The sequence below is a fragment of the Phallusia mammillata genome, chromosome 1 (genome assembly GCF_965637545.1).
Source record: "Phallusia mammillata chromosome 1, kaPhaMamm4.hap1.1, whole genome shotgun sequence".
Classification (NCBI taxonomy): domain Eukaryota; kingdom Metazoa; phylum Chordata; class Ascidiacea; order Phlebobranchia; family Ascidiidae; genus Phallusia; species Phallusia mammillata.
The window spans coordinates 7,019,600-7,039,610 of NC_137252.1; the positions used below are offsets into that span (position 1 = coordinate 7,019,600).

Sequence of the window (20,011 nt, forward strand, 5' to 3'; positions counted from 1 at the left end):
AAATATGGGGAAGTCCCACAAGAAACGCTGGCTGCAGCCGACAAACCCAAATTGTTTGATGTGCTTTTGTTCGCTTCTTTGTGTGCTGTTGCTGATAGTATTGTAGGACAACGATGGAAGCGGACAGTTCCTCACACAGCATGGAAACACCGCAATGGAGACATGCTGATAGAAGGGGGCTTTCATATAATGAGACACATCGAGTAAAACAAAGGTAAATAATGCGTTTGTAGTTGTTTATTTTGTTTAAAAAATAAAAAAAATACTCGTCTTGAATAGTGCTAGTTTGATTTTAAACATAGTAAGCCAGGCGTATTAAAGGCTTTGTATGGAATCACTCAGCAACTTACATTCCAATAAGGCATAGGCTAAGCTAAAGGAGTGTAGCCTGCTCCCTGCGTTGGGATTCAAACCCACCACAGGAACCTTTCAGTTATGAATGTATGTCCATTATAGTTTCATTTAACTTAAAACCTACTGTTGGGGAATGTATAAACTCAATTCAACTCAACAGCTGGGTCATCGATTTTAGTGTGTCTTATTTTACATAACCAGTGCCAGTGGTACTCTACTACTATATTTGTTTTTATCAATCAAAAGGTCTGCATTGGGTAAAGATAAAAAAACTAATGTACTAAACAAGCAGACACACCAATCATAAACTTTTCACTTGTTTCCTGTGAAAGTATCATGTAAGTATTATTCATGTTGTTTATGCTTTTTAACTGCATTATAATGTTATTTTAAGGGAATCCTACAGAGCAATGAAGTCAAGTCTTACAAGTCTGGAAAATATTTTGCCTAATTTACAGTCAACTTCTCGCACATTCCGATGCAAAACGAAGGTATTTAAATGTCCTAAAAACACAAAATATAACAAAATTAGGTAGGATACACACTTTTGGCACACAAAAGCTCTTTTCTGAGATATATAGAAAACATACACTTTTGACTACATAGCTAATATTTTAATGATCAGTAAACCTAGCCTGTGAATTCAAGTAGTTATAATTTGCTTGGATTAAGCACACTTGTGACTGTTAATTTGTAACTGTTTTAATTATGATTAGAACTACATATGCTTGGATGAAACTGTACATTGTAATTAAATGAAACTAACATGTGTGTGTATCCAGTCAGAATTCACTTGTTTTGTGTTTTTTGAAAACTTGTCTCTTATTGTGAAATTGTGTGATTGCAGCAAACTATACTCACAGAAGCAAAAGTTTACATTGAATATTTGCAATCCCTTATTTGGAAAATTGGGAAGGAGCTTGAAAAACCAGATGAAACCTTGATTTCTTGTAAGTTTAAATAAATTGTGATTAAACAATTTTCGAAAATTTACTTTGTGTTTGTGTATTGCAAACCACAGCTTTTCACACTAAGTGGTACCACTTGTATATATCGACGTTTCTAAATATAGGTTTGTGGTGTACTCATTTGTTTTGCAACACATGATAATATGTGATTAAAAACAAGGTAGATTTACATCGCAGATAGTTGAATAAGAACTATTGATTCTATCAGTAAAACATGCTTTAGCGCAGGGGTCTCAAACTGCTTTGGGGGCCAAAAATAAACTTCTAAGTAAGTCAATGGCCACACTATATCGATATCAAACAAAATATTGCAAGATTAAAAAAAGAAATGTTCATTTGTGCCATTAGCTACATTAAAAAACAATATTGTATTAAATAACAAACAGATATACAGTGTAGCAAAGTGAAAGTCAACTGTGCTTTATGTGGAAACAATGCCCTACAATTACATAACAATGTATGAAATATGACGCAACAATCGCAATTGCTTATCTTGTGAAAACGTTACATATACCACTAATAGAAAAATGATTGTATTATGTAAACTTTCTAGTCAAAAACGGTATTCCGCCAGAGTAAAACACAACTTCTAAAAAGTTACTTTGCGGGCCGCACAAAAACCCTTGGCGGGCCGCATGCAGCCCGCGGGCCGCGTGTTTGAGACCCCTGCTTTAGTGGCACTAAGAATAAATAGAAATTCGCATATATATGGTAATCGCAATGTATTCCTGTACACAATCAGTTTTTTTATTACATCAAATTTGAATATTTTTGTATATAATGGCTTTTAATATTTTTTCGTAAAAGAGTAAAATGTGTACTCCTTTGGCAAAACTCATTTCTGTAAATATTTTGCAGATCTATTATGGGATGGCTGTGTTCTAAACAATGCAACAATGACATTACTTCACAAAATAACTCCACTTCATCCAAGATATTTCAAACAGGTTACTGCTTCATACATCTTGTTAGGAAAGCATTTGTTAGAAACAGTTTTTTTTCCTGATAACAAGAAAAATTGGTGTCTTTACGAAGAATTTTAGTCTAGTCTAAGTGATACATGTTTGGTAAATGTTAAATTACGTGCATTAAAATTACCAGAAAAATTAAAACCTACATTAATGCAGAAAAGATGAAGTTTATGAATGAGGTAAAGCAAAAGCTTATTTTGTGTCTATCCAGCTAGCTTTGTATTGTACTGTCCTGACATGATAAAGATAAAAAAGGTTGCCAATCGTGTGGTTAGTTACTAAAAAACATTGACTTTTTTGTGCAGCCCTGTATGCTTGAAGATATAGCAAACATTGAAAGACAGGTTGCTGAATTACAACACCAAGAGAAAGGTTGTAAAATAAGGAGCAAAATTGGTATAAATAATTTTTTTTTTTTAAAACTGTTGTAACTTTGTGCCAACTAGTTTTGGTATCAGATTATTTTTAACTAAGAAAAAATAGAAGTAAAAAAAGTTATAGTATAGTTAGTTTAAAAAGTATAGTTAAAAAATTCCAGTGAAACCAAACCAATATTAATTATCAGATGTTAGCAAAACAAAGAGAGGTAAGGGCAAAAGGTCAAATAAGAGCAAGAATGAAGGTACCCTGAAAGTGAGAATACAAAGAAAAGCAAAAAAGTAAGTATACATAGTGCCAATTGGAGGTTGTTGTTTATAAGACAAAGTCTATAATCAGGGTTGCCATACCTTCATTATTTCTAAGATTTGTCCTTATTTTGAAAGCCAATGTCTTAAAAAAATTCATTGTCCTTATTTCTGAGAAATGTCCTTATTTTTTGACTTGAGTCCTTATTTTGTCTTATTTTCAACAATTACTAGACAAATCCCTGCTACAAGTAAAAGTAAACCTAGACCTGAGATGTACGAAGTATTTTCTACGTACAAGCAGTTGCTGGAACAGATTAAAAAAATATGACATGTGATATGTCATAGTTCGTATAAATGCAAAGATTTTAAAAGCGTTCGTTTCGTATGAAAACTGGATTTTTCGATTGTCCTTATTTTTGGTTTCAAGTCGATGGCAACCCTGTCTATAATCTATGGAGAGTTTGAGTATGGATATTTCACTTGGTGATGAAACAGCAGTTTAGTAAGAAAACAAATAGAAAATGTGACAAAAAAGTTGAAGCATGTAAAGTATCCCAAAAATATTAGGAATGTTTTTATCATTATTTTGTAGGAAAAATCCTGAAGAAAAGAAACTGATCACAGAAAAGAAGCAAGGTTTATATTAATTTTCTGTCTTTAGTATGCCATAATAAGGATTCCCTTATTTTTTAGATTTACCAGTTGACTCAAATTTGCAGAAACAAGAAGATAAAAATGACAAAGCTAAATTAGTTGAAGACAGGTTAGTGATTTTCTTAAGTGTACTTGGTGCATTTTTTTATGTTTTTAGTGTATTTTTTAAATTTTAGGAAGTTATCTGATGAACTTCAACATAAATTAAAGGTAAGTAAAAATGTTTCTTCTAGTCAAAACAGATATTACACAGTATTATCTTACCTATAGCTATTTACATTTTCTTAGTCTCCACCACACTTTGAAATTCAATCCCCACCTATTGGTTATCGTCGAACAAGCATTGAGGACTCTCCACTGCAGGATGTAGTTTTTGCAAAGGTAGTTTAAAGTTTCCATTTGAATCCTGTAATGTGAAACAGATAAAACTCAATAAGATTGTTTCCATAGGCAGGAGTTGTCTCCCCAATGCCATGGCTTCCTCAAATTCAGGAGGAAATAGATGAAATCTTCCAGTGTGAACCTCTTGATCTTTCATCTCCCTTCCGGATCGACATAGATCATCCACTGGATTTGAGCACGAGAAGAAGTGATGAAGATCTATACCTGGACTTCAGTGATGCACAGGACCAACAATCTCCTATTGACCTGTCACAGTCTTGCAGTGTCTGGGCTTCTCCCCATCATGAAATGACTCAAATTATTACTGGATCAAGTGGAAGGTAAATAATATGTTTTCTTTAGTTGTCTCTACATTCTGTTAACTTGTAGTGTTTATTAAAATGGCTCTGCTTAACTTTAGGTGTTCACAGATAGCAGATTTTTTAATATGGAATAGAGTTGGGTTATCGCCTGTTTTTGTTTGGATTTTTTAGTTTAATTAGATGTTTTGTTAAAGTGGAAAGCAAATTCTTGTTTCAGATGACTTATGTTAACTAACAAATAAATTGATATTTAGTATAATGCAGTCCCACCGCATTTCCGATGCTTGCCTTTCCTCAACAGTTATTTGCAAGGTAAGTTAGAACCTTGTCTGTAAATTTACAATTGGAATTGTGAAAACTCGTACTAATTATGATATAGACAACATGCTTTTGCATTGGTTTCATGTATTGTACTTTGTTACAATGGGTAAAATTGTTTTGCCAAATCTTTGGTATTTATATGCACAGTTAAAAAAGACTCCTTTGAGTGTGGTTGGATTTCAACCTGGAACCTTCTGACTTTATTACCAGTCAAAAACCTTTAGTAACTTTTCATTTGTTCATAAGCATGCATACCAAGTAATGCTTTAGTGAATCTAACTGATATATCACAATTGTAAGAAAACGAACAAGCAATTGAAACTAAATGTATATTACTCTTCAATGGCAACCCATACAATAGCTTGGTGTTTGGACATTAAAAAATATTAGAGACAAGATTTAAACCCGCAACCCACGTGTTTGCAAAGAAAAACCAGTTGCTCCTTGCTTTATTTTGATTCGCTCTTGGTGTGATGGCTATTTTGCTGCGATTTGTAGCTAAAGCTGAAATACCTATAATATTGTTTGCGAGAAGACGCTTAGCGCTTGCGCACCACAAACGTAAAGTTTCTGGTCAAGTTGTAAACACTAAATTTTCAAGCTTTTCGTCGGCAGCGTGATGAGACTTGTTTTCACGGATATGGGTTTGATTTAAATATGATACCACACCCAGCTCTCTGATTGCCACTAAGTAAACATTAAATTTTATTTTACTCCTAAAGTTTGCAAGTTTTGTAATTCCGTTTAAGTTTTAATTATTTACATCAAATTTACAAGACGTGCTGTCAAAACGAGCTCATATAATCATCTTTGTTACAGGATTTGGATTCGGTTAGACAGCCTTCCCACTTTTTGAGCCGATTTTAACTTCAATAAATCGACTTGAAATTGCATTGAATCGCATCGGGAATTTCCCATGTTGCTAAAAGTTTTGAACCGGGTACTGAGAAACGATATATTGAGCAGATAAGTCTTAAAGACCACAGGGACTTGTAGTACTTGTAAATGTATAAAATTGCATATGAATGTCTTTTTTACCGAGCTAACATTTCTGATTCTGCTTGTTTGTTTAAAAAAACATTCTTTCGTTTTCATCAAAAAGTTTCATTTTTTTCGCATTTCTTTAATAAAAAAAGTGAAAACCAAAAACATCAGGACAGTCTGTGAACGTTAAGTTTAGGATCATGGAGTTCAACTTGGGCTGTAGCTAAACAGAGACTTGCAACGAGAAACGGAAATATTTGCTCGCGGCAAACAAGTCTAGCAGCAATATCCACAGTGTACCGTGCAGTTCTACATGTACACAGAATTGTGTAATGTTAGTTTGTACTTAATACTGACTGCCTAAATGGATGTTTCCGATGCAAAGGAATGGTTAAAGACCCAAAAATCATCGTCGTTATGGAAATCCAAGTTTATTGAAGATGGATATTTGGTGAGATTAGTTAAATGCACTTAATATGGTTCGACCTATTGCTTATATTGTCCTGTTGGCTTGTTCCAGATTGGAAAGCTTTTGTCGTCAAAATAATTGCGCGAACTGGTTGACAGGTCAATTTAGCGATTGACCTAAATTCTATGTGACGCCTGCAAGATTACATGACATCGTAACTAATCTTCACCAGTTTTGCTCCATTGCACGCGCAGCTGCTCTGCTAAACCCTGCACCTTTTGCTTTTTGATAACGATTCCAAAATTTTATGATATTAGATTACTTTCTTTTTGAATGCCAAATTGCTCTAAATTGTCGGTAGTAATTTGTCAAACGAAGAACATTCCGGCATTCATTTTATTGTCATAACTGCCTCCCAAAAATACCGGTAAAATGAGCTTTTAATGCAGACGTTCGCAAGTTAGAAATGTTATTTCAAGCGTGGCGATCGTTTAGTTCCGATGCGCTTGTCTGATTTAAGTGGATTTTTCGCGATATAAAGCTTGCGGCTACATATAACTTTATTGTGCAACGTAAATATAACATTTTGCAGAAAATTTATCGGTGCTATTTCCTAACCACGTAGCCTAATGCGCCACGGACCCGTTAAGCGAGTTTTATGTTCCATCAGGTTGTTGAAGATCTCCTTTCCCCCGAAGAGGTTCAATTTTACCAGTCGATTTACGATAAACTTCTTAGCGATAAGTTTGATACGTCAAAGCACCGTCATGACCTTGGATCTCATACCGAACAAAAGGCAAGTTTTATGTTGAGTTAGCAAATGAGAGTTATGAGACACCATGGAGTTGTTTTTTTAACCTTTTGTAACTTAGGGGTGTGCAACCTTTCATACTGTGGGGCCATATACAATTGCCATGTTTAGATCGCCGGCCGCACCCGTGTATAGCCTAATACAAGGTGATTTTACTTTTTTTGCCTACCAAATATGCTTAACTACAAGCAAAATTTTAAAAAAATAGCATCGGGCACATTAATCTGCTCAAAAACATATAAAAGTTGGACTCGTTTGCCAGTACATTTGAAATACAAGCGTCTCTGCTGGCCGCACATCCTTTAATCAAGGGCCGCAGGTTGCCCACACCTGTTTTATATGATCTTGTCTTGAGTGTTAAGATCAATTTGTACAGAGATGGACACATATTTAGGAGCTGGTTGTTCCAAGTAACGACACTACACTTAGAAACAAATGTGGTAGATTTTGATAGACTAGTTGAAGTTTAATGCGATTTGACAGGTAAAGGACAAAGAAAACATTTGTCAGATTATGTGGCCGTCATCTTACTTCGACAAACTTGAAGATGGAAAACTCCACAAGAGGGCACACGAGATCGCAAAGGTTGTTCTTGCTGATGACGTAGATATGGACTTCGACATGCTCATTTCAAAGGTGTATTAAATTATGATTTTAATTTTAGTGTCGATAATTGATATTTGTGGCGGGTGTTGAAAAACCATCTGACTAAACAACGCGATTGGTATGTTTAAAGCGTAGTGTTGGTGTGCTGGCTAGTTAATGAGTATTATTACACAAATAAAGTAAACCTCAGCTTATCCGGACCCGTTTGGACCAACAAATTTGTCCGGATTGGGCAAAGTTCCTGACTAATGATGTCGATTAGCCTTACCACATTACAAATCAATTGTACCTCAAGTTTTGTCCGAATTAACCGATGTCGATTAGTTAAAGCCTTACCTCATTACAAATCATTTGTACCTCAAGTTTTGTCCAAATTAGGCGATGAAATGGATAAACCGAATCCGGTTTAACAGAGGTTTACTGTATGTATGTATCAGAAAATTGCCTACTGAACTACTGGTAATGTCTGGGCCTAATGACATCTATTGGTTGTCGTCTCTAGGCCCCTCACACAGATACAGTGACACCAATGCACCAAGACCAGAGTTATTGGCCTGACATGCCCGACAAACGGGCCGTGACGGTGTGGGTCGCCCTTGATGACGTCACCGAGGACAACGGCTGCATGTGCTTCGTTCCGGGTTCGCACAAAAGTGAAACGCTTCGACCGTTTCGCAAAGCGAAGGAGGGTCATCACGTGATTTGTTGCGATGGCGACGAGGTAACAAGAAACAACTACGTGGGATGTGAACCACTAACCAGTGGTGGGATTCAGCCGGTTCGCACCGGTTCTAGAACCGTCTCACAAAATTCTACGAGATCCGGTTAGAATTACTCGTTGCTGTCAATGGAATTTTTGTGACAGAATCGGCTGAAAATATGGCTTTTTTGATAGAACCGACTGATAAAAAATTTGAATCCCATCACTGCCACTAACCCTTTGCAAACGTAAATAAAAACAGTCAACCGTTACTTGTAGAGCGAACTGGTAGCAGCTCCAATTAGGAAAGGCTCTTGTACTCTACATCACGGCAGAACAGTTCATTACACCGGAGGAAATATAACTGACCGCCAGCGAAGGGCTTTTATTGTCAACTTTCGACCTCTTAAAATGATCGAGTTCGAACGGGCCCAAGGATTTGATCACGCCAAAGCGGTAAGCAAACCACGTTTAATTCAAAATGGCTGGACTTTATCAAGTTTATGGGTTGCTAGTGTAAACACCTGTACATAATGTACTTTTTACACTGCTTTTCAGGGTCTAAACAACATCAACATCCAAACACCAGAAAAATAAATGAAATTATTTAGATTTTCTTATTTACAAATGATTCCATAATCCGGTACTTCCCTTTGTGTGAATGTCCAATGAGTTATCGTGAAATTTGGTAAATTTTATTTTGGTTCTTAATTGTTGAATCGTAAAATGCAAAGTTGCGTTTTTGTTGCAAAATAACGTATTGTTTATTATTCGTACGTTTGTTCTTTTTTGTTGTTATTGCTTCAATGAATAATGAAACATACACCAAAGAAAATTTTACACATGCCTGTCTTACCCAGGCCTCATTGGACATAAGGCAGTCAATAAATGAGAAATGCATGCAAATGCGAAGTTGTAAGTTTCACAGTAAATAAGCTTACATAAATATTTATCAACCGTAGCGTTAAGCTTATGCGTGATGTCAGACGGGGAAGCAAGCTGTGAAGTAGCAGATCCGCAAGAATCCGTTCCCAGTAAAGAAACTCCAGCTATTTCTTATCCTGTAAAAGTCCTGTATTGTCCAGGTATATGTGAAAAGCCACATGTAAATGTAATAACACAATCTTTTATTTTGCAACTTTTTGCTTGCAATACTAGTTACTTCTAGTGTCATAACTCGTAGGGTTCCGCATTGAATGTATATTTTTGACCTAATATTGCTTTTATTTCATTTAAACTATGTATTGCATACTTTGTTATAGTTTTTTTTTTCATTTAAAATAAAATACTGCTGAACCAAACATGTTTCCTGAAATATTAGTAAAATGCACCATTTATGTTTTCACTAGATTGGGAATTGCTCAATCAAAAAACTAAACTTGAACAGTAAATAAACACTTTTTATTGTTTCACAGAATGTTCATTACCTCTTGAATATTGCGAATTCATGCCTGATGCTGTTCAACAAAGATGTAGAGCCTGGCGAGAAAAGAACCAGGATCTTCTCAGTCAAGAGGGGGTTGATATTGCAGCGTTAAATTTAGGTAGGCTTTTATTTTGGACTAAAGGTTATTTAGAAACCACTTTAGTTTAACATGCCTGCACAATACAAGAGAAGGATTAAAAATGATTCACTCAAGTTATTGTAATGCATTATAATAAGCAAGTTTTGATTTTGAGATATATATACACCGAGAATGGCTATCATATTAAAAGCAATAATCCAATTGCCAGTCTGCAGAGGATGGCAGCACATGCTATTAAAAAAAAAAGTTTTGTACACTAATTTTGAGGGTTTGCACCACAGGCATTTAATTGGCCTGTCTTGACCTGCTGAAATTAATCTTGCACACAAACTTACTAGTCATGCACACGCGCTGGACATGTTGGTCCTGCACGCCTGAGATCTCGTTGGGAACGGCCATGTTCTGTAGACTGGCCCAATTGTAGCATGGCCTGTAGCCACAACTAAAATTTTACAAATTTATTAAACACAGTTTTGGTGACAACAAGTTTTAAAGTTTGCCTGTAAATAAATGTGTCAACTGTTGCCCTTATATAAGCATGTACTTTTTTGCAGATGATTCAGACTCTGCCAACAAGAAACGACAGAAGCGTGGTGGTCGTGGAAACGTTAAAGCCAAACAGAAAAAGGAACCGGATGTTGTAAAACTGGCCAGAATACCAAGGGGGAAAAGAAAATTCGTTACAAGAGTTACAGGACTTGCGACATTTGGTAAGATAGTTTTAGAAACATCGAAACAAGGGCATCTTGCTAAAAAGGGGTTAGTATGTTGTAAATATGCACAGTTGCAGTTAAGTGTATTGCACACTTAAATCTATGAAAATTGTGTTTAGTAAAATACTACTTAGATAAAAATACTAGTTAGATTACTAAATAATCATCAAATATATAATACTTTAATACTTCATGATATCATGTGCATTTTGTGATCCCACTTTCTCTTGCTTTAACAGCATTTAAAAAGTTGAAGCGTTGGATAAGTGATTTCAATTGCTAGTTGAGAACGAGAACATTATAGAAATATATCTGGCTACAGCAGTATATTTGCTATTCAATGTAAAAACAACTTGACCTGGATTCAGCTAGTGTTAAATTTTGGTCCACAATCACATGTTATGGAGATTTCTTGTTTTAGACATAAACCTAAAGAAAGCATCAAAACTATTTGCTCAAAAGTTTTCGTGTGGTTCATCTGTGTCGGGGGATGATGAGATTATCATCCAGGGTGATGTCACTGATGACCTCATCGATCTTATACTTGAAACGTGGAATGAGGTACAACTTTTCACCATTGTTGGGTTTACATTTTGAAAAATCATGCAATACAACATTACGAAGTCATTTCTCAAGCCTGCTTAACTACTTTGCCAATAAAACACTTGAATTTTGCATTAGTAACATATTAAGGTGTCTGTTTTAATATGTTTTAAGTTTTAATATAATACTTTGTGTATGTTAGAGCTTCAATCTTGACATTCATGTATTAGAAAAACTACTGCTCTTAGGCTATTTGTTTTGCAAAACCTGCCCAGGGTATACTCGAAAACCCAAACGCAACAAATTTGCCTGATAGATTGATTTAATTGCAATACTTTTAAACGTGGAGGTCTTTGACATCAAAAACACATGAAAAAAAAATGTATTATTAGTTACAACTGGCTTTAGACACAATAGGCCAGCTAACATTCCATAAATACAAAACTTTTCTTGTAAACTTGAGCAAATTTGTACCAAACCTCTAATAGTAGAAATGTATTTCCTGGAATGGTTTTCAGCGTGTTTTTTCAAAGTATAAACAGATTATTGTTTTTTTTTTCACAGATTGACGAAGACCATATTGAGGACTTGGGAGAAGTTAAAAGATAGTGGACAAACAGTGTGTTATCCTGTGTTGAGGTTGATCAGTCAAACTTGATTCCTTGTGCTAACGGCAACTCTTTGCTGTAGTTGATTGTGCTGAAAGAAATTATAATAAATATCATGTTGGTGCAGCTTAAACCGGTTGTACAACTGTCAGGGTTACATTTAATATCAGTGAGTGAAAACAAAAAATTGTGTTTATATTGGTTGTTGCTTGGCTCCCAAACTTTTGCTATTGACAAATATGACCAGTAGTGAGATGTCTAAATGAGATGTGATCAGTGGTGGGATTCAAATTGTTTGTCAGCCAGTTCTATCACAACGGTCATATTTTTTTTTGAGCCGTTCTGTTACAAAAAGTTCATTGACAGTAACCAGTAATGCTAACCGGTTTGCTGATCTCATAAAATTTTGTGAGACGGTTCTAAGAACCGGCTGAATCCCACCACTGGATGTGATACTAAATTAAGTCAGCTTTCCACATATAGTATTTCCCAATTTTTCTACCTTATACCTATTCACATATGAAATGCTGGAAAGGCCAACCACGTTCCTATCATGTTTATTGCACGAATACACTGTTGCTGCCAGGCATAACGTATCAACAGAATTTTTAGCTCTTCCGGCAGTTTTTTTATTGTAATATGCCAACGTTTCGATGTCCCATACGAAACACCTTCATCAGGGTAATGACATACATTGCAAACACAAGTTATTATAAAGCGAAAAGGGCGGCGAAACACACACAAAAAAGGCGGTAGAAAAAAACGCAGTGCGCACCAATGGTCGTGTGATAACACCTGGCTCAATGGTGCAAAAGCGACCGATAAGTTATCGGCATTAGAACGTCCGTTTTAACGTTCATCGTGTTGGTGTGAGAATGTATGTTCCACGACTCCAGGAAACCTCGCTTGTGAAAATCGGTTTCTCTCGCTAACACCTGGGCAGCAGAGAAGTTTATGGTGTGACCGAGGGCAGTAGCATGTTGTGCCAATGCCGATTTTTTAGCATCTTTCTTGGCTACATCCCTTTCGTGTTCTTTACGGCGCGTATTCAGAGATCTTCCCGTTTCGCCAATGTAAATCTCCTTGCACTGTTGACATGGTATCGCGTACACCACACCCCTTGCCGCGTTTGTATCAATGGGGTCTTTGGGGTGCGACAGCATCTGACGTAGGGTGTTGACTGGTTTAATCCCCACTGAGACCCCAAAGTCGATTAACATGCGACGTATTACGTCTGTTAACCTAGGAATGTATGGCAAGGTAACAAATGTACGCTCTTTGGACTGAACCTTTTTCCGAGCACCCGTGTTTTTTCGGTCACGGAGGATCCAGTTCGGGTAGCCATTTAACCGCAGGGCCTGGTGTACCCTTCGTAATTCGGTTTGGAGCATTCCGGGTTATGTGGTCAACCTTCGGGCCTGATCTGTTAGCGCTTTCACCACAGCTCGCTTGTGGTGTAGAGGATGGTGAGACGTGAAATGCAAGTAGCGCCTGGTGCTCGTTGGTTTGTGGTACACTTGCGTGGACAGTCTCCCGTCTGTTGTCAGTAATACCTCCACATCCAGAAAGGGAAGCCGGTTGTTAGTTTGCAATTCCATGGTAAATGCGATCCCTTGTTGCACGTTGTTTAAGTGATCTAGAAACGCTGTAACCTGGCTAATATTGATGATGCAGAACGTGTCATCCACATATCTTTGCCAGAATCGTGGTGGTGTGGTAAACGTTTGAAGAGCGCGTTGTTCCACCGACTCCATGACCATATTGGCAACCACCACCGACACTGGAGAGCCCATGGCCGTGCCATACACTTGTTTGTAAAACTGGCCTCTAAATGTGCAGTAAGTCTGCTGCAAACAAATCTCTAGTCCAAGATGAATGTCCTCGCATGACCACTTGGTTCTATCCTTAAGGCTGTAGTCCTCCAGCAGTCTTGACTTAGCGATTCCCAGTGCCAAGTCAATTGGTACGTTGGTAAACAACGAGACTACGTCAAACGAAACCAACGTTTCGTCTTCATCCAGTGGCCGTTGCGTTGTGACTGCTTTAACAAACTCCTCAGAATTCTTTACCGTGTATTCTGTGTTACCCACCAAGGGCGCCAATAGTCGAGCCAGGTATTTCGCGAGGTTGTAAGTCGGGCTTCCAACAAAAGACACGATTGGCCTAAGGGGTACATCTGTTTTATGGACTTTTGGCAGTCCGTACAGCCGTGGGGCAGAACCATCGGTGCTGTGCAACTGATGAAACATTGCATCCGAAATGCATTTCCGTTCTTTATGCAAGATAGAAACAAATTTGTTGAGAACTTGCTCCGTTTTTCGGGTCGGGTCACGTGGCAATTTCCTGTAGGTATCAGAATCGCGCAAAAGCTTATAAATCTTGTCATCATACTCCTTGCGGTCTAGAATAACAGTACTGTTACCCTTGTCTGCCGGTAGAATGGTGATGTCTTCATTAGCTTTGAGACTTTTTATTGCACGGTGATCGGCTGCTGTAAGGTTGCAGGGAATGCTCTTGTGACTCTTCAGGCAGTTAACAAGCTTGCTCTGTATCAATATCTTGACGTGCATCGGCAGCGAATAAATTCCCTTCTCCACACATGCTAACATACTCCCCTCAGGAACTGCTCTTGGTGCCGTTGCGAAGTTCGTTCCAAGCTGTAAAACCTTTAGTTCCACATCATTCGGCTGATAATGCGACAGGTTGATGACCCAATTCCTTTTTTCGGCTGCATTTACATCTTCCTTCATCCTTGGCGCAATCGAATTGAGATGTCGTTCGTTGTTGTTTAATAGCTGACGCCGAAGGAACTCATCACCCGAAGTGACATACCTCTCAAAACGACGCAAGTCATGATCCGAAAGAATAGCCGTTAATCTGAGAAATATCTCTTCGGACTGTGCGGTTGATTCTTTGATTCGCTGGTGGGAAAGGCCTATACGCAGCCTAATGTGGTGTACGCGATACCATGTCAACAGTGCAAGGAGATTTACATTGGCGAAACGGGAAGATCTCTGAATACGCGCCGTAAAGAACACGAAAGGGATGTAGCCAAGAAAGATGCTAAAAAATCGGCATTGGCACAACATGCTACTGCCCTCGGTCACACCATAAACTTCTCTGCTGCCCAGGTGTTAGCGAGAGAAACCGATTTTCACAAGCGAGGTTTCCTGGAGTCGTGGAACATACATTCTCACACCAACACGATGAACGTTAAAACGGACGTTCTAATGCCGATAACTTATCGGTCGCTTTTGCACCATTGAGCCAGGTGTTATCACACGACCATTGGTGCGCACTGCGTTTTTTTCTACCGCCTTTTTTGTGTGTGTTTCGCCGCCCTTTTCGCTTTATAATAACTTGTGTTTGCAATGTATGTCATTACCCTGATGAAGGTGTTTCGTATGGGACATCGAAACGTTGGCATATTACAATAAAAAAAACTGCCGGAAGAGCTAAAAATTCTGTTGATGTTTATTGCACGCCCAGCATGCTGTAGTTGACACATATAAGTGTGCTAATACCGTTCAATGCCTACCCTAACAATAACTATGCATATATACTGTGGTGAGATTCAGCCGATTCGCACCGGTTCTATAGAAATTTTATAAGATCAGTGAACTGGTTAGCATTACTGGTTACTATCAATGTAAATATGACTTTTTGTAACAGAACCGGCTAAATAATATGACTTCTTTGATAGAACCGACTGACAAAAATTTTAATCCCACCACTACCCTAAGCCCTTAACTTCATGCATTATTTAAATATAACAAAGCTCCAGAACAAGTCTTACCATGTTGATCTGCGCATATATTGTTTCCATGCATCAGACCCTGACTCCCTACCACCTCCAGTGTGTTTTTCACCTCCGAATGCTCCACCAATTTCAGCACCACTTGTTGGAATGTTCACATTTATTATTCCACAGTCAGATCCCTTGGGACTAGATAAAAGTTAAGAGTTTTAATTGAAGTGAAAAACATTGGGCTTTAATTATTCTTAGGCTAAAAATTATTATTTAATCCTTAACTTTAGCCATTAATACTCATATCATATGTTGGGAAATGATTATTTCCAGGTTAAAATCAGTTTACAATCTTATAAAGAACAAATTAATTTCGCTAAAAAGCGGTGTCAACAGACAGCAATAACAGGGATAAAAATTAGATAAATCTAATAACAATGGCAATAGATCAGGGAATGATTCCCAAAATCAATTTACCCTCTGTTAATACTCATAATAGAAATTAAAAATAATATAAATTTTAACATATGGTACAAACTGGAAAGTTGCACTAGATTTTTTTCTAATTGAGCAAACTTACATTTTTACTCTCAAGACCTGTTTGTATTTTATATTTAAAACTTATTTAAGACAGCAAATACACATTAGCAATGTATAAACACAAGTCACTTACCCCAACCATTTAAAAATATTGGACAAATTTTGTGTAAATACGCTGCTTGTCAATCCTTGGTCAACTTCATTGTTGTAACCGATAGCTTCATCAAAATCACCGTTAAGTTTTAAAACATACAAAATGGGGACAAAGGACTCCCGCAAAACAAGTGGACTGTCGTGAGTTAGTCCGGACACAATAGTTGGTTGAACAAAGTTACCAGGTCCATCCAAAACCTTTGAAGAAAAAAATCAGGACATAAATTGCCTTGTAAACAAAAATGGTAAAAATTTCGTGGTTCCATTTAGATTGTGAAATGCCTTTAGCTTAAAAAACTTCAAAATCTTAACTTTATGCTACTTCAATTTCTTTCTTAGTATAATTCCATGCCAGTGGTTCCGAACTGGTGATACATGTACCACTAATGGTATGCAACAGCATTCTTGGTGGTATGCAAACACTTTTCAAAGCTAAAACATGACTTACAAAACATTGCATCAAGTGATGTGTTGCTCTGCATTGACTGGCTGGTGGAAAACAAGCAGATACAGATTGCATATTAGTGTGCTGACCTTTTCGTTGTACTACATTTTTATATTCAGATTGCAACACTTTTCTGATTAAAAATACTTCTTTCTAAGCATGGGTGTGACAATGTGTAACCTTAAAACATTATGCAACAACAGAAAGATTGGGAAGCACTGTTTTGTGCCCTCATACAACATAACTAAGTTTTTGTTGTTGATCAAAAATGTTGAGTATTTGAGTTTAAGAAACCAATTAATTTGCAATCTATGTGTTTTTCATACCTTTCCACCAACTTCAATTTTTCCTCCCAATTTTATTGCTTCCTCAATAGTGGATTTGTACAGTTCCACTCCCGCTTTGGAATGCATGGGGCCATATATTATGTCATCTGAAAAAATGAAATATGTTACACCCCGTAATTTTTGTTTGCCTACAGTAAAGCACCAGATTTATTATCATCTACTTTTAGCATGATCAAAAATTTGTGCTTATAAGACACATTGTTTTTAAAAATTGCATAGTTTACAACAGGCAAAGAGTTGGACATTTTGCATGTTTCTTTTATATTAGAAAAACGCCATAACATGTAACAATCAGATGCTTGTAGTATAACTTATATAGATGTTAAACCATCTGGGCAATTTTTAAACAGGTTACCTTTCAATGGATCTCCAATTTTTACTTGACTGTATGCCTTCTTCAAACGCTCCAGCACATTGTCATAGATCGACTTGTGTAAGATGAGACGTCTAGCAGAAGTACATCGTTGACCCTGTGTTCCCACACTGGCAAACAACGTGCTTCTTACTACCATGTCAAGGTCAGCATCTTCCAAGACTAAAGGCAAAAAACTTTGTTGCTACACTTAAAAGGCAAAACAAAAAGATTGTGTACCAATGTGTTAAGAATATTTTGTTACACAAAACCTAGATGCCTGTAAGCAACAGCCTCAGTCATATTTTGGGCAATGTAGACAGGGTCAAAAGGCAGTATGTAACATAGAAATTAAAACAATTTGCACATCACCAACTAACTGAGTATAAAACTCCTGGGTCATGCACTTTAGTAATAATAGCCATTTTCAAAATTTTACAGATGGTCAAATTGTTGGTGAATGAATTTTAGACATCTTTTTTTTGGTAACGTTGGTAAAACTTTTTACCAAATTAAAACCAACGTTAGACTGAAAAAATAAAACAGTATGTGTCCCCTTTAGTGATGTGCACCTACAATTAATATAAATATGGAAATTTACACACATCTCAGCTTACCAGTAATTGCATTATTCCCTCCCAACTCCAGGATTTTTTTTCCAAACCTAGCCTGTACCGCTACGCCCACTTTTTGCCCCACCGGTGTGCTTCCAGTAAATGAAAGGAGGTCAACTCGACTGTCATCGGCCATTTTGGCTCCAACATCAGCCCCAGAACACACGAGAGTGCAGATTTCAGGGGGAAGGTTGTTGTTTTTGAAAACATCAGTCATTATTCTACAAATAAATACGACATTAGCCATTTTTCAACAAGTCTAAACATAAGCTCATAATGCAAACGATTGTGTTAACAAATGAATTATGGTATTTTTTAGGTTTAAGCAAAACATGATCTTAATGAGTGGTTCCCAACCGGGGTGGAATAAAAGTTTTTACTCTCATTTGTACATAAGGTGTGTAAAAAAACACTTTATTTCTGGAAATATAACCTGTGATGTTAATGAAAGACTCAGTATTTAACGGTCTTTTTATGGTTTAGCATCTACTATGTGTCTATTGAATTGTTAAGTGAGGAATTCATTGATAAAGGTTGGGAACCACTGGTCTAAATTATAAAAATAATATTACACTACCAGTTATGCAACAACAGTTTTTCTAGCCATGTTAAGCAAACTTATAAGTGCACTTCAGCAAATCAACTATTATACAAGGCCTCCTAAAACAATAAAATCAACTGTTGTTTTAGAAACCTCTGTGTAGCAATGGTCGATAGGTTGACTGTTGGTGCAGGTTTCCATAACACTGAGTTGCCACATGTCAGAGCAATTGCTGCATTCCAGCCATAAACTGCTACGGGAAAGTTAAATGCTGTAATCACTCCAACAACACCTACTGGGTTCCACATTTCCATGAGTGCATGGCCAGGTCCTGAAGATAAACATGGGGAATATGAACAGATCATGTACCAAAATATTTCTGTTAGTTAAGTGTTGCGTAAAAATTAATTTTCCTCTTTTAAGTTGTGCAACACATTTTTTATGTACATGGGGTATATAAAAAATAGCTTATAGCAGTGGTTCTCAAACTTCTTTTTGTTGCGACGCCTCTGGAAAAGTTTTCTGGACTTGCGATGCGCATCAACAAATAAAAGTTAATGAGGAAACTTATTATTAAAGTTGTGTTTATTGATACAACAAAAAAAAGCCATGAAATGGAAATATTCTGCGATGCCCTTGGAAAATTGAAACGACGCACCAGGGTGTTGCGACGCACAGTTTGTGAACTACTGGTTTATAGCATTGTTCACATATTTTAGATTATAGCACTTGTAAACATTTACATCTATTTGTTTAATTTATAATTCTCCAACTGACTTTCTGATGGAAGCACTTGACCAGGGATCATTCTGGATAATCCGACAGCATAATCACAAATATCGATAAATTCTTGAACCTCTCCAGCACCTTCGACAGCAATTTTTCCAACCTAAAAACAAATGCAATAAAAACTGTTCTTTCATAGCAAAAAAAGCAAATTACAGGTACAAAAAAAAAAATACAAGTAGTTTGTTAAGCATCAGACCACTGTAAAGTTTTAGTGAAGTTTGCACAGAACAAATGTAACTACCATTACCTCTAGTGCTTCTAAATTTCCAAGTAAAGTTTTCTTTTCTCGAAGGGCATGTCCGATCTGTCTCACAATTTCTCCACGCTGTGGTGCCGGAACATCAACCCACACCTTCCAAGCTTCACGACACTTTTCAATTGCAGATTCATAATCTTCTAAGTTGCCCTGATACAAATTGCACCAAGCACTAAAATATAAGTTTGACACAAACCATACATTTTGCAAGCACAAACTCTGCAACTTGTATTTAAAGACATTTGCATGGTGCATTTGTTATATCATTCATTGCAAAAACTGGATACAACAAATAGTTGTTATTCAATAGTACAAAGTTTACCGTTGATATTCTTGCGATGGGTTCATTGTTTGATGGACAAAGCGACGTCACTGTCTGCACAAACAGAATAAAAAATATTTAAAAACAAATTTAAACATGGAAAATAAACGTATGCATACAGGGCCATTTCCATTTTTCCAGGTCCCATCAAAAACTCCTTCATTGTCCTCTTTTAATCCGAGTTCCTTCAGCCAGGAATATTGCGGCTGGTTGATAAGAAGATTTGACGAAACTCGTAAACTCGAACTGAACGAGCGAGCAAATGTTTTAAAAACCGATAATTTGCAAACTTGCAACAACATGGCAGCCAATTTTGTTGCTATAATCTCAACGACCCAACACTCTAGGAAATAGAAAATTGCTTTTATCGTTGATCGATGCAGACAAGTTGTTAACAAAACTA

General features: G+C 36.9%; 5 protein-coding genes across 5 annotated transcripts; 4 read left to right on the forward strand and 1 right to left on the reverse strand.

Moving 5' to 3' along the window:
* The first annotated feature begins 55 nt into the window (after positions 1–55).
* LOC145209569 (uncharacterized) lies at positions 56–2,677 on the forward strand. Its single transcript, XM_080079882.1, has 4 exons — positions 56–214; positions 749–845; positions 1,202–1,304; positions 2,181–2,677. Exons 1-4 carry the CDS (start codon positions 114–116, stop codon positions 2,363–2,365), a joined length of 486 nt encoding a protein of 161 aa, XP_079936008.1. The 5' UTR covers positions 56–113; the 3' UTR covers positions 2,366–2,677.
* LOC145223698 (uncharacterized) lies at positions 2,455–5,752 on the forward strand. Its single transcript, XM_080090122.1, has 10 exons — positions 2,455–2,472; positions 2,599–2,665; positions 2,859–2,952; positions 3,515–3,558; positions 3,616–3,685; positions 3,753–3,786; positions 3,865–3,957; positions 4,027–4,298; positions 4,535–4,592; positions 5,421–5,752. The coding sequence occupies exons 1-10, from the start codon at positions 2,455–2,457 to the stop codon at positions 5,466–5,468; spliced, it is 798 nt and encodes a 265-aa protein (XP_079946248.1). The 3' UTR covers positions 5,469–5,752.
* A 5-nt stretch (positions 5,753–5,757) lies between these two features.
* Positions 5,758–8,900, forward strand: LOC145209570 (phytanoyl-CoA dioxygenase domain-containing protein 1-like). The gene is made up of 6 exons (XM_080079884.1): positions 5,758–6,036; positions 6,665–6,790; positions 7,289–7,441; positions 7,914–8,132; positions 8,391–8,567; positions 8,670–8,900. Exons 1-6 carry the CDS (start codon positions 5,950–5,952, stop codon positions 8,706–8,708), a joined length of 801 nt encoding a protein of 266 aa, XP_079936010.1. The 5' UTR covers positions 5,758–5,949; the 3' UTR covers positions 8,709–8,900.
* A 112-nt stretch (positions 8,901–9,012) lies between these two features.
* Positions 9,013–11,634, forward strand: LOC145209568 (density-regulated protein-like). The gene is made up of 5 exons (XM_080079881.1): positions 9,013–9,196; positions 9,527–9,655; positions 10,192–10,347; positions 10,772–10,911; positions 11,458–11,634. Exons 1-5 carry the CDS (start codon positions 9,091–9,093, stop codon positions 11,500–11,502), a joined length of 576 nt encoding a protein of 191 aa, XP_079936007.1. The 5' UTR covers positions 9,013–9,090; the 3' UTR covers positions 11,503–11,634.
* On the reverse strand, positions 11,198–19,987 carry LOC145209565 (alpha-aminoadipic semialdehyde dehydrogenase-like). The gene is made up of 11 exons (XM_080079877.1): positions 19,728–19,987; positions 19,609–19,662; positions 19,278–19,436; positions 19,019–19,130; positions 18,395–18,572; positions 17,704–17,921; positions 17,090–17,269; positions 16,714–16,820; positions 15,923–16,140; positions 15,298–15,447; positions 11,198–11,592 (listed from the first exon to the last, which is right to left on the reverse strand). Exons 1-11 carry the CDS (start codon positions 19,908–19,910, stop codon positions 11,538–11,540), a joined length of 1,614 nt encoding a protein of 537 aa, XP_079936003.1. The 5' UTR covers positions 19,911–19,987; the 3' UTR covers positions 11,198–11,537.
* Positions 19,988–20,011: the final 24 nt, after the last annotated feature.

Excerpts from the sequence above, each read along its gene's own strand:
- LOC145209568 (XM_080079881.1), top strand. The coding sequence starts at position 9,091 with ATGTCAGACGGGGAAGCAAGCTGTGAAGTAGCAGATCCGCAAGAATCC. Across the intron at positions 9,656-10,191 it reads TATTGCAGCGTTAAATTTAG|ATGATTCAGACTCTGCCAAC; the intron begins GTAGGCTTTTAT and ends ACTTTTTTGCAG. Across the intron at positions 10,912-11,457 it reads TACTTGAAACGTGGAATGAG|ATTGACGAAGACCATATTGA; the intron begins GTACAACTTTTC and ends TTTTTTTCACAG.
- LOC145223698 (XM_080090122.1), top strand. Across the intron at positions 2,666-2,858 it reads ATTACAACACCAAGAGAAAG|ATGTTAGCAAAACAAAGAGA; the intron begins GTTGTAAAATAA and ends ATTAATTATCAG. Across the intron at positions 4,299-4,534 it reads ATTACTGGATCAAGTGGAAG|TATAATGCAGTCCCACCGCA; the intron begins GTAAATAATATG and ends ATTGATATTTAG.
- LOC145209569 (XM_080079882.1), top strand. The coding sequence starts at position 114 with ATGGAAGCGGACAGTTCCTCACACAGCATGGAAACACCGCAATGGAGA. Across the intron at positions 215-748 it reads ACACATCGAGTAAAACAAAG|GGAATCCTACAGAGCAATGA; the intron begins GTAAATAATGCG and ends TGTTATTTTAAG. Across the intron at positions 846-1,201 it reads CATTCCGATGCAAAACGAAG|CAAACTATACTCACAGAAGC; the intron begins GTATTTAAATGT and ends GTGTGATTGCAG.
- LOC145209565 (XM_080079877.1), bottom strand. The coding sequence starts at position 19,910 with ATGTTGTTGCAAGTTTGCAAATTATCGGTTTTTAAAACATTTGCTCGC. Across the intron at positions 19,437-19,608 it reads CCATCGCAAGAATATCAACG|GGCAACTTAGAAGATTATGA; the intron begins GTAAACTTTGTA and ends AATTTGTATCAG. Across the intron at positions 15,448-15,922 it reads AATATTTTTAAATGGTTGGG|TCCCAAGGGATCTGACTGTG; the intron begins GTAAGTGACTTG and ends ACTTTTATCTAG.
- LOC145209570 (XM_080079884.1), top strand. The coding sequence starts at position 5,950 with ATGGATGTTTCCGATGCAAAGGAATGGTTAAAGACCCAAAAATCATCG. Across the intron at positions 6,037-6,664 it reads TTATTGAAGATGGATATTTG|GTTGTTGAAGATCTCCTTTC; the intron begins GTGAGATTAGTT and ends ATGTTCCATCAG. Across the intron at positions 8,133-8,390 it reads TTTGTTGCGATGGCGACGAG|AGCGAACTGGTAGCAGCTCC; the intron begins GTAACAAGAAAC and ends CGTTACTTGTAG.